This window comes from Mus caroli, unplaced genomic scaffold (genome assembly GCF_978045245.1).
Source record: "Mus caroli unplaced genomic scaffold, Mus_caroli_1 scaffold_6, whole genome shotgun sequence".
NCBI lineage: Eukaryota > Metazoa > Chordata > Mammalia > Rodentia > Muridae > Mus > Mus caroli.
In genome coordinates, this window is record NW_028227261.1 from 1126461 (window position 1) to 1139167 (window position 12707).

The 12707-nt window shown below is 53.7% G+C and overlaps 1 protein-coding gene across 2 annotated transcripts in view; it reads right to left on the bottom strand.

Moving 5' to 3' along the window:
- Window positions 1-1446: 1446 nt before the first annotated feature.
- Morn1 (MORN repeat containing 1) overlaps window positions 1447-12707 on the bottom strand; it is a 58657-nt gene continuing 47396 nt past the window's right edge. For both annotated transcript variants that reach the window (XM_085838524.1, XM_021160537.2), the window contains 2 exons: window positions 4527-4570; window positions 1447-1776 (listed from right to left, as the gene is read on the bottom strand). In XM_085838524.1, the coding sequence (XP_085694650.1) occupies window positions 1634-1776; window positions 4527-4570 (187 nt within the window). In that variant the 3' untranslated portion in view covers window positions 1447-1633. The remainder of the gene's footprint in view (window positions 1777-4526; window positions 4571-12707) is intronic.

Below are 12707 nucleotides of genomic sequence, written 5' to 3' on the forward strand. Positions count from 1 at the left end.
CTGGAGAATGAACTCAGGTCCTCCTGCTTGCAAGGTAGGTGCATTACCAACCAAGCTATCTCTTCCATCCTGAATTTAGTCTCTGCTCTTCTTTTAAGATAGGCTCTGTCTATATCGCTGAAGCTGGTCTCGAGTGGACAATGATCCTCTCAACTGCTGGGATTACACATTACCAGATCTGGCTCTAGAACTCTTTCTTGGACATTCAAGTTTCATGTGCTTGGACCGCTTGGCAGCAGGGCACTGGGTGGGGGAGGAGTTGCAAACAAGAAGAGCATCTGCACCTGTTCCTGTCCTGGCCACATGGAGGGTCGGGCCAGTTCCAGCGACCACAGTTCTCAGAAGACCAGCAGTTACCGGTGCGGATACACTTGGCCAGAAGAGGCAGTGTGTCTGTCTGGGTATTGTGGCTACCCCTAATGTCCTAAGACAAGGATAAGAAGCCAGTGTCATCTCAGAACCTCAGTGGCTGTGTCAGGAAGCCAGAGCAGGAAGCCGGGGGTCTTGCCTGGACAGCTGGTGGGTTTGCTGATGACTGTGTAGGTGGCTAGCCTGGAGCTGTTTGCAGAGGCTGTGATGGAAGGCAGCCCCACCTGGCCTGCCTCACTTGCCAGGACAGACCTGATATCAGCTGAGGAGCCACTGTGGCACAAGCCCCGCCTGCCATACCCACATGGAACAGTGACTGCAAGTTTCCTGACTTTCAAAAGCTCAGCGTGCTGTGGGGAGTTAAATACCAGAGGCTGCCTGAGGATGGGCTGGAAAACGGCAGCTGCGGCTGCTCACTCCCAGCCATTTTCCTTCCTAAATTGAAACATCATTTTCTTTGTTTTTCTTTTGACAGAAATTTGGTTTCATCTTGAGAAGGAGGGGGAGGAGGAGGGGGAGGAGGAGGAGGAGGAGGAGGAGGAGGAGGAGGAGGAGGAGGAGGAGACTACAGAATGTTGTACTGTGCCTGAAGGGCAGACTTGAGAAGTGATGCTCACATGTAGTTAGGAGATAACAGTAGAGGGCAGGTCCAGAGACCTCCTGTGACCTGGTGAAAAGATGCTTGTGGCTGACCCAGGGGTTGGGCCTCCTCAGCAGTCAGTGTGTCCCTTCTGCAGCAGTTATGAGACCCCCCCCCCACCATGACCCTACCTTACCACTGCTGGGGATGACCAGGTAAGGAGGCCCTCTTCACTCTGCGGTGCTAGGGAACCTGAACTTGAGGCTGCTCACACTGGACGGCCTAGTTGCCCCCAGTTCTTGCCTTCACAGAAATCTAACGTAGACCTCCATGGCCCTGGGAATAATGTTGGTGGGGCAGATATGAGGGTCCTCAGAGGGCACTGGGACACTGAGCCTAACCTCTACCTGTGTCCCTTAAGACTCCAACCCAATGCAGTGCTAGGGCCAAGAGCCTGCTAGAAGGAGCCCCACAAAAGATGCTACTCAGGGTTGGTATTTAGAATTTTATTGACATCAGTAGCTGTGGGGCTCACGTGGGCAGCCCTAACACTCAGGTTGTTTAGGAAAAGAGAGGATGTGGTCCCTGGGAGAAGCAGCATCAATCTCCATTCAGGGAAGGCTGGCCTTCCCATGAGGGTATTGCTGGCTCCTTTATGTCCAACAGCCAAGAGTGGCCTCTAGCTTAGAGCTTCTGGTGATCTTCAGGGACATGGGGCCAGTGGGCGTCCCCCTTGGCTAAGATCCGCAGGTGTTTGAAGGTGGTGGGCAGCCTGTGGCCCAGGAAGGGAGGGCTGGTCACATCACAGACCATGAGCACATACTCCCCTGTGAGAGACAAGCAGGGGTATCAGGCTAGTGTGACCACTGGAGCCTAGGCTCTTCACCCTCCCTGGGTATCTCAGCCCTATCATCTCTGCCTGCCACAGACTGCCATCCTGAGGTTGGGTGTTTGGTTAGCAAGCGTTTGGGCAAAGCAACCAGCTTTTCAGACCCAGCTTGGATCTGAAGTAAGCAGTGGTGTGGGGAGAGGACAGATATATGGACAACCCTCAGGGTCAAGCCACAGAGACCCCAGCTCCCAACTGCTAATTAGGCCATGTGGCTGAGTCTTTTTGTAAATACTTGACTACATTGTTTTTGGAGAAAACACATTCATTCATTTTCTCTAAATATTTAAGAAATAGCTGGGCCTCTGAAGGTTTGAAGTGTCTGGTGGGGTCCTGAGGCCCTGGAGGGGTTTGGGAAAGCCCTAGGGGACTGAGGATAGAAAGCCTGGGGGTCTCTGGGGAGGGAAAGCCCTAGGGGGGGGCTGAGAGGGAGGGAAAGCCTGGGGGGCTCTGGGGAAGGAAAGCCCTAGGGGGGACTGGAGGGAGGGAAAGCCTGGGGTGGGGGGGCTGGAGGAGGGAAAGCCTGGGGTGCTGGGGTAAGGGAAAAACTGGAGGCAGGAGAGGGAAAGCTTGGGGAACTGGGGGGGGGGGAGGGAAGGCGGGAGTTGGGGGCACAGAAGAGAAAGCACTTTTCCTTTCCACAGTCTGTAAACTGTCTGGAGAGCTTCAAAGTTGGAGAAACCATAAAAAAGAAAATAAGAAATAACAAAAAGGGAAGTTGCCATAGAAACAGCCCTCTTTCCCTCCCCTGAGCCCGCTGGGGCTGGCACCAGAGTGTGGAAAAAGCTCCTTGGCTGGCCCAGGCTCACACCAGGAATGTGGCGGCAGCTGAAACTGGGTTGGGGCAGGCTCCCACCACCAAGCACAGCAGAGCCCAGCCGAGTGACATTCCAGCCACTGAGCAAGTAGTTACCCTCCATTCTGGCTCAGCTAAGGGCTGTGCCTTCCTGGACAGGACAGGATGAGAGTGGGCCTGGGGGCTGGAGGAATTTGCTTGGCCCTAGGTCAGTTTCTTTAGAGAAACTGGCTCTAGGAGGCCCATGAACTGGGACTGGGGTGCTTGGGGCGGGGGACGCACATTGTATCAGTAAAGCACCGGCAGCAGGCCAGCCCCGCTCTGGCAGCTGGAGAAAAGCCCTGCATAGCGACGCAGCCACAGTGTTCCCAAGCAGCCCATCTCTAGGCGTTCCCAGGAACATGCAGCTGCACCAGGCTGGGCCAAGGGTGCTGGCCTGGAGAGCCAGTGTGAGCTCACGGCCATGGCCGCTGAACCAGGCCACAGGCCTGATCTGACCCTGTTCCTGGGTCTGTCCCCCATCAGATGCATAAGACTGGTATGAGAAGCGCTGGCTGGTGGCTGCACTGGAGGGAGGCCTGGCCCTGACACCACATTGTTCAGTCGTGGGCTCCAATCCTGTCCCCCCAGGCAGTTCTTGCTGAGGGGCTTGGCTGTCATCTGGCTTTGCCCTGTGTGACACCCTCAATCTTGGAGCTGAAAGATCTTTCTCACTGTCCGGAGGTGACAGGGGGCTTCGCCCAGTGCTGATCAAAGACTCAGCAGTGGGTGTGGGTGGGAATGCTCTATCCACCCCTGCCCCTTGTTCCAGGCTCTTTCTAGTCGAGCCCAGCAGCAGAGCTGCAAGCCCAGGCTCACCCTGACCTCAAAGCCCTGCCAAGCTGTGAGTGGTTGATTTCTTAGGCTTCCTATGACCCTATGTGAGATGGGTCTCATGGCCTTGTGGCCTCCCACCAGGATGGGTGTTAGAGACGCTGGAACAAGGCTAATCTCTTGGGCCGGGCAGACAAGCATCTACCCTTCTTTGGACCTCTATCAGCCTGGGCCCTTTTAGAGGAGAGAACTTTGTCTATAGAAGTTCATTAAAGGTGTGGTGGTGCCACACCTGAGTTCGAGGCTAGCCTGGTCTACAAAGTGAGTTCCAGGACAGTCTTGTCCTCCAGGACTGGGCCTCTCTAGCATGGTGGAGAGGACCCAGGCTTGACTGCCTCCCCTTCACAATAGGGCCTTTAGCCCAAAGGCCTCCCGCCCAGGCCCAGCTTGGGCACTGCCCGGACCCTAAGATTATGACAGCTCTGAAAAGGCCCTGGGCCAATGATCCATTCCCCAGTGTTGGGCTCTTCTGTCTGAGACCTTCGAGCCTACAGATTGCCCTTACTGCCCACAGGAGGGTTGGGTATTCCAGTATGCAGGGGTTCTGTGCTAGGGCATGTGAGGGTCTGAGGATCTGAGACTCGTGGCTATGCTGTGTTTCCCAAGCCCTTCAGGTTTAGCTGCTGATGGCCTCGCTGTCATTGGTCCTTTGTTAATTCAGCCACCACCATCTTGGCAGCTACTCTTCTGAGATGGTAAAGAGAGCCCCACCATACACACACACAGTTACTCAAGCCTTCTGTACTACCTCACTCTCAGCGTTCTGGAACATTTTTCTCTGTGAATCTTCCTGGAGGCCTCACGGTCTCAGCTCCCTTTTACGTAGGTCTGGAAGTAGCTTGTGATGTTCCCCCTACCCACAACCCACACACCTACCTCCATCTACCTCTGTGATACCTGAGCATGTGCCTTCCCTGAACCACGGTCACCACCCCCAGGCCCATCCCTCAGGCACTGTTTGCCTCTATCTTTGTAAATACAGTGATGGGCTTCTTCATGGTCCACATCTAAATACCCACCTAGATATGCAGCTGTCGGTGGCTCTACTGTGGTCCCATCAGGCCTGTGGGGAGCAAAGCAGGGCACCTGAGTATTCTGACAATCCTCTTTGGGTATTGATTCCACCCAAACCAAGGCCAACAGTTCTGGGGCAAATGCTGGGCCCTGGGATAGCAGAGACTGTACTGTCCACACATGTGTGTCATGCTTCTCTGTGTCTCCTCTTGGAGAACCCCCTACAGGCAGCCCATTCCTGGTCCCCTGCACTCTAAGCCCCACTTTGGGGCCTCATAATCCCAAAGTTGCTGGGCAGGTGTGTAACCACCACCCTATGACCTTGACCAATCTTGCTTCCTCAGAACTAAGGTATGGCTTTTGGGATGCTAGAGGTTCTCTCATACCCAGACTAGTGTAATGGAAGAGGAGCTGGGAACTGGTTTGAGAACAGCTGAGGTCTAGACCTGCTTGGGGGTTGCCAAGAAATATATTATCTTTTAGAAAGAAGTGACTCAAGGGGCTAGGGAGATGGCACAGCCAGTAAAGCTGTTGCTTTGCAAGCAAGAGGACCCAAGTTAAATTCCCATGTAAGAACGCCAGACATGGTGGCATGTGCCTGTAACTCTAGCACTGCTGAGGAGGAGGCAAGGGCATCTCTGGGGCTTGCTGGTCAACCCATCTGGCCTGATTGCTGAGGTTCAGGCCAATGAGAAACCTTGTCTCAGAGGAAGTGGTTAATGTTCCCGAGGATGGCATCCAAGGTTGTCCTTACACACACACACACACACATACACACACACACTAAAAGAGACGTAACTTGAGGCTGTGGCACCCTTGTGATCCCTCCAATAAGCAAAAGGCAAGTGTCACCTGGGAGAATCCTAACTGGGAGAAGAGGGACAGATGAAGATGGAGGGAAGAGAGAGAGGCCTGGCTCTGGAACCCCTATCCAAAGGCTCTCCTCTGGCTCCTGTGTCTGAAAGAAGGACCCTCACTGCTGCCCACAGGATCCACGAGAACCCTGTGGGATTCCCAAGGTGCAAACCTTGTCTGAAGCATTCTTCAGACTGAAGCCCGAGCCCCACACACCCTTGGGCTTTGAAAACAGCCAATGAGGGCTGGTCCAGCTTTGGAGACACACCCCAAAGGAGGACCAGCTGCCCGGGTGGGTCATCTGAGGAGGACCTGGCAAAGCCCTGATGAATGTGGCCAGTACACGTGGCAATATGGGGCCCTCTGGCACTTCCCGGGGTTAGGTCTCTGAATCAGGTTTGTGGAGCCTCTCCTGTTTCCTGACTGGGAGGGGAGCAGGGTGGGGGGTGGGGGATGAGGGTGCTGGCTCCATGTAGACACCTGGCCTCAATCCCAGATGGTCAAGCCGAGCTGCATGCTGAACGATGGGTCTCTATGGACGGGGAGGAGCCTCAAAACTACAGCCGCTGGGCCTCCTCCCTGACCCTGGCCCTGGCCCTCCATCCGGGACAGCTGATTTCCTGTCACTAGTGGCTCAAGGTGGCCAACAGCCAGTGCAGAGCTAGGGACAGTGCAGAGAGTCCCTGTCCAGGTGGGGCTTAAGTACCAGCGGATTCTGATCCCTTGACAAACTTAAAAGACCACATTGCCTGGTTTGGGTGATAAAATATTAAAGACAAAAGATTTTTAAATGACTTCATTTTAAGTAGGGAAAACAGGCCTTGGGTGGACCCAAGAGTCACCTTAAAGGAGAAGAGATAAATAATTTAGCAGCAGGAGTAACTAGAGTCTGTTGGCTGCCAGCTTTAAGAGAAATAAAGGGGGTTACAAGAACCCTGAGAGTTCTCAGAGTTTTAGAGACCCCCAGGGCTTTGAGGAAGCCAGACAGAGGCAGGCAGGAGCTGGCGTCTTGAGTGAGGGGCCCTCAGAGCCAGTAGTTAACTGGGCAGTGGAGGGAGGCATGTAGTCAGGCCTCAGGCCAGGTCTCCAGGAGACCTGAGAGATAGTTTGAGAGAAGAAGACCATTCTGTGGAGCCCGGCAGCCGTGTCAGGGAGAGCTTCAGGTAGGAATGATGTGCACATCATGAGCTTCTTGCAGCCCAGCTGAGGAGACATTTGCCAGCACTGGGCAGGGAGGGGTCCATAAACTGGGCTGGTATCCTTGAGTAAGCTGGGAGTGCTACATGACCTTTTCGAAGAGTTTCTCCAACTCTCCTGTGTGTGTGTGTGTGTCTCTGTCTCTCCATATATACACACACACATATATATACATATATATTCGTGTGTGTGTGTGTCATTTTCTCCCTCATTCTTTTTGATATGGAACGGGGGGGGGGTGTTCACATATCCCGGGCTGCTCAGGCTTTGAACTCCCACCCCTGCTCCTACCTCCAGAGTGCCGAGATTACACGTGTACACCAGCATGGCCAGTTTGTGGGGTGCCGAACATTGAACCTATGTGCATGCCAGGTAAGCACACTGCCAGAGGCGCTGATGTCTTCATTGCTGTTTTGAAATGAGGTCTGTGTCGCCCACCCTGGCCTGGAATGCTGCGTGCTGGGACCTCAGGAATGCTTGCCCCATCATGCTTTGTTATGATTGGGACTCGTGGTATGAATTTTCATTTCCACCAAAAATTTTTAGAAGTTTAAATCCCAGCATTTGTGAGGTGAAGGCTGGAGGATTAGGAGTTCAAAGCCCTCCTGGGCTATCTGAACCTCTAAGAAGCAAGGCTGGTAGTGGGTGAAGGCATTTGCTGCATAGGCCTGGTGACCCTTTGACTCCATGATGAAAGAGAAGACTGACTCCTCAAACTTGTCCTTTGACCTCCTTGCTGTGCTCAGGCTGTGGTGTGTGCTCACAGTCTCACAAACTGACATACAAAATAAAATATAAAAAATTTAAAATTAGGCCAACAACAACAACAAAACCTTGGCCATCGTTTCTCCTGAGCGTTTTCCTGTTCCCTCCCCTTCTCTCCCGTTCTGGAGTCTTTAGCTCCCCGTGTGTTCTGCTTCTCTCATCTCAGCTCCTGGAATGACTTGGAGACCACCTTCAGGTCAGCAGAGCAGTTCCTCAGGAAGGGCCTCGCTCTGAATGGGTCTGTTTCATCCCTGCCAGTTTGGGGATTATTTTGCGGGCAAGTGTGGTATTCAGGGCCTCACTCGCACATGTTGGGCCCATGCTCTTGACTGAATCGAGCTCCACAGGCTCCTGGCTAGTTTGACTTGGGGCTTCTGCCTGCCCCTCAGCCCCTCAGCTTTCCTGGTGAGCATGGAGTCCAGCTGCAGCACCCTCATGCTCCTCAGTGGCCTCTTTCTCTCTCTTTCTCGTCATTTCTTTGGTCTTGATGGACTCATTCTGGGCTGTGTTTCTCTGTATCCTTTGCTTGCTTGCTGACTTATGTAGTGGTGTGGGGATAAAGCCTAGGGCTCCAGGGTGCTAAGCTAATAACCCTCAGCCCTTTCCAATCGTTCAGACTTCACACATTATGGATTGAGGTCCTTCTGCGCCCACTGAAATGTTCTTGACATTGGCCGCTTCGAGATGGTGCCTTCCATCTTGGTTTTGCTTTTAGGGTTTGTTGGGTATCGTTTAAGTTCAGGTTAATTATTCTGAACTACTAAGGGAACTCTGCCAGTACCCTGTGTGTTTCCAGGTCTCCAGCTGGGTGTTTTCCACCCTGCACACAGGTGGCTCTGTCCTGGGGCCTGTGTACACTGACCTCGGCTCGACTGGCTGACCAAGGCTCATCTTTCCTCTTCAGTTTTTCCAGACAGGGTTTCTCTGTGTAGCCCTGTCTTGGAACTCTCTCCGTAGGCCAGGCTGGCCTCACTCTTTGCCTTTTCACAGGCTCCCAGCTCCGTCTCTTCCCCTCAGAAGACTCTCAGACTTGCCTGGATTCTTTTCCCAGCCCTGCAGCCTGGAGACCCTCCTTGTTTCCACCCCTTGGGGCTCCCTACCCTTCCCTGACTGACTGGTGCTCATCTCTCTATCTCTAGTTTTTAACTGCTTCTTCTTTATTTTTGAGGGGACAAGTCCAATTCCACATATTTTGTCTTTGCTGGAAGCAAAATATGTTCCCGTCACTATAGCCCAATACCAGATGAGGGAGCCCAGCTAATGCCATTCACCTTCTGGGAGCTCAGCAGATGGGACAGGTGCCAGCTCTCAGTGGAGTCCAGGCTTGGGCACTGCCCCATCACCTGACATGGTCCAAGGGTACAAGTCTAAGGGCAGATGCTTCTCGGCAAAGAGGAACTTCCTGATGCTCACCCCAGAGGTCACTGAATGGGCACGCTCATGCTTGCCCAGAATTCTACCATCAGCCAGACAGACTCAGCTTCAGAGAGGCCTGTTCCAAGCTACAGAAGGTCACAGGTCCAGGGGCCATGGGGCCTCTCTGGAGCAGGGTGACTAGTAAGTACTATTCCTCTGGGTCTTTCCCTTCGAGACCACGTGGGCTCTGCTGGAGAACATGGGCATTAGAGGCACATGAAGGCTATCAGCTTGAGGCATGGCAGGAGGCTGGTCCCAAACTGACTAGACACACGGCAGAGCCTCCTCCGTACCCACACTGTCACCTGTCCTAGCAGCTTGAGGTGCAGTGGGGGCCTCACATGGGTTCTCAGTCCTAGCTACTGTTGGGTGGTCAGGTCAGCTGGGACGCACATTCCTGCAGCGTCCTTCAACCACAATACCAGGGTGTGTTTGTGAAGGGCATGGTGGGGCTCTGTGGTTCACTGGAGAGCTAAGGAGCTGTGGCCTTGTGTAGTGGGCCTGTGCAGTCAGATCTCACAGAAGAGTGGAAACAGCAAAGTGGGGTCCAGGTGATAGAGCTTCATCCAGAGCCCGGCCACAGAGGCTATGCCTTTCTGCCCATAGCTGCATGGGTTCAGCCCTCGGTGGCTACAGATCGGGCTTTACAAGCCCTGCAGGAGCTCTGGGCTGCTTAAGGGGGTCTTGCTTTGGCCATTTTGCTCATGGTAGTCTAGCTTATAAAAGCAGATACCTACCATCCTCCTTGTGCCTAGTCTGGCCTAGGGGACCTGAAGTAGGGCCAGAGCCCAGTGAGTCCTAGATTCCAGGCTAGAAGGAAAGTTGCCACATGGGTGAAAAGTAGAGGTTCCTGGGTCTCTGAATCCATCTGAACCTCCAGGTCAAGGCCAGGAGCCTGAGCAGATGCTTCTGTCCTCAGGTCCTTAGACGCTGGGTACATCCACGTCCCTGCACTAACAGACCATGATGGTGTAAAGGCAGCTTTCCAAAGATACAGCCTAGGCCACACTGGATATGAGCCCCAGGGCTTCTATAACCCTGAGACTCCAAGCCAAAGTTCCAAATTAGAACTGTCTCACACACACATACACACACACACACACACACACACACACACACACACACTGAAGCTGTCACTGAGTTTCTAAGGAAAGGAATGGAGGTTTGAGAGTTTGGTCAGTGATGTCTGCGCTCCCACCGGCAGGGTACTGATTCCAATCCTGTGATCCCTTCTCCTGGATACAGGCCAGGGCAAGAACTTCAGCACACAGGCCAGGCTGGTCATGCACCACTCCCATGAGGCCCCAAACAGAGGGCTCAACCAAGATTCTGGACAGCCATGGATGGTTGTGCATGTTTCCCAGGCACAGAGCAGGGGCTTAATGTCTTCACCCTCGTGCACCCTGTCTCAGGTGGGAACCCCAGTTCATTCACTTTGTTTGGAGGGGGATACCTGTTCAGCTGGGGAAGAGGCCCTTGACAGTGGCACATGAGGGGTTAAGGTCGCCATCCTGCCTGGATCTTTATCCCAGCACCAGCACAGGCAGGAAACAGCCTGCTGTGGGGGGGAGATTAGGGTGCCAGGAGCCAGGACAAAGGCACATCCGAGGCCAGCTGCTCCTGCCTAGCCCTCACACCTGTTTCAGTTTGTTACTCCTTCTTGGACAGCACAGGGCTCATTTTTCTGTCCTTAAAACTTTTTAGAGGAAGCTGGAAAGATGGCTCTCAACAGTTAAATGCACCTGCTATTCTTGCAAAAAATCCAGAATTTTGGTTCTCAGCACCTACACCAGGTGCCTCACAGCCATCTTCTAACTCCACCTCTGGGGATCTGACACCCTCTTTTGGGCTGTGCCAGCAATTTCACAAGTTTACATGCAAGCGTGCACACACTTTTAAAAAATATACGTCCTGAACAAAGGAGGGACCTAGGAGTCCCTTCAGCTCTCCTTCTTCCCCAGGGCTTTCTGCAGAGCAAGACACCCGCTGCTCATGCAGGCAGCTGGGTGACAGAGGGCCATATGGGCCCAGGCAGCCTCAGAGTCACATGACGTAACTCCTACTTCACCTTGTGCTTTCACTCCGGTGCCTACACAAGGGCCTCACCACACAGGGCTCCTCATCTCTGGGGTGCTGATCCTCCTCCTGGGGCAGACCTGGTCATAGCACCCCCGTGTTCCCTGCAGCTATGCTATGGGGACCTCAACCCAGGGCTAATGTGAGGTCCACTGCTCTGCATCAGCCACGAAGCATACATCCTGCAGACAGAGGGGGGCTCAGTATCCAGGGAGGAAGGCACAGGTGAGCTGCAAAGGGCTGGGGAAGGGAACAGGCAGGTGCCTGTGTTGTCAGAACCACATCTTGGGAGTGTCTGGGTCTATTAGAGATCATTAAAAGGCATTTTCCCCGGAGTTCCCCAACCCAGCTTGTATGGGAAGCAGAGGGGAGCGAGGTGCCCAAAAGTGCATTCAGAATCAGTCTCAGGGGGAGCCAGGCCTGCAGCATCCTGACATCAATAGGCTGGGTGATCTGATAAGCAGGGACTGAAGCAGGCAGTGAGGCGCTATGAGACCGCTTCCCTGTGTCTCATCCTTACCCAACAGCCTGGCGGTCTCCTTCACTGGGTCCTACACACAATGGCTGGGTGCGAGCGCCTCTGAGGCTGTGAGTCTACTGCGTTATGGACCTGGGGTGTGCTATGTCTCTGTTGGCTGTAGGATGCATAGCTGCCTTAGCATATGTCCAGAATATGTCCAGGGCTCAGTGCCACCTCTGCACCATACTGTTTCAGACTCCAAGCCAGTGGGTTCTTTCACTCCGGTGCCTACACAAGGGCCTCACCACACAGGGCTCCTCATCTCTGGGGTGCTGATCCTCCTCCTGGGGCAGACCTGGTCATAGCACCTCCGTGCTACTGTTTCAGGCTCCAAGCCAGTGGGTTCTTGCCCAAAAGGTCCTGGTACTGTTGTGCTATGGCTGGAGGATACTCATAGGCTTGCTGTGAGGCAGCCTTGCCTGTGGCAGCATCTAGAAGCCCCAGGTTCGGGGCAAGTGGGAGCCTAGGATTCCAGCATCTCCCTACCATGAGTGTTTGCTGCTTCCTTAAGGGGGACAAGAGTCCAGTGCTAGGTACACAGTGGCCACCTACTGCCAGCTCAGAGGGCTGCCTGTCATCAACTATCTTTTCAAGTATATAAAAAAAAATTAATTGACTCCATCTGTGTTGGCCTAATGACTGATTAAATGACTAATCATGAAAGTCTTAATTAGAACCATTTCCCTCAGAGCTGAGGAGGGAGTAGGGACCCTGACAGTCTCCAGCATGTGTCAGGCACTGGATGAGCGGGTGAGAGACCCAGTGTGCGATCAGGCCCAAGGTCGTCTGCCAGGCCTTCCCATGTACATTACTCAGAGGCTGGATATGTGTCAGCCCCCTCACTGGTGGGGCTGCAGGCAGATGCATTCTTTCCATCGCAAGGCATGCAGTTAGAGTTCCTGGGGGGAGTGTAACCAGAGCCCTTCCCCGATTGATTCTGTGGAACGCTCATGTGTGGCTGGACAAATTCGCAGGCACACTTATTAAATCAAGTCCATCCTTTGCAGCTGACACGACTTCATATCATGCAGGGACTGACAGGGCCCTTTGTCATGTAGTGAAATTCCAAAACATGCCTGGAATGTCTCTGCAGGAATGCGTCGAGGGGCCCTGGACGGAAACAAGCTCACTCCCAGGAAAGCCTGCAGAAGGTGCCTGCAGGATCGACCGATGGGCACCTACTGCCTGCCTGACCTTGGTGCTGGGGTGGGTGTACCCAACTATAATCCCTTTCCTTCCTTGTAAGAGTGTTGGTCTGGCTTTGGGTGCCCATGTGTTAAGGCAGAGACCAGACTTTGAGAACACAAAAAACCTTCTTTAGGACCCCACCTCTCCCTGCCGTCCAGCCCTTCCAGGC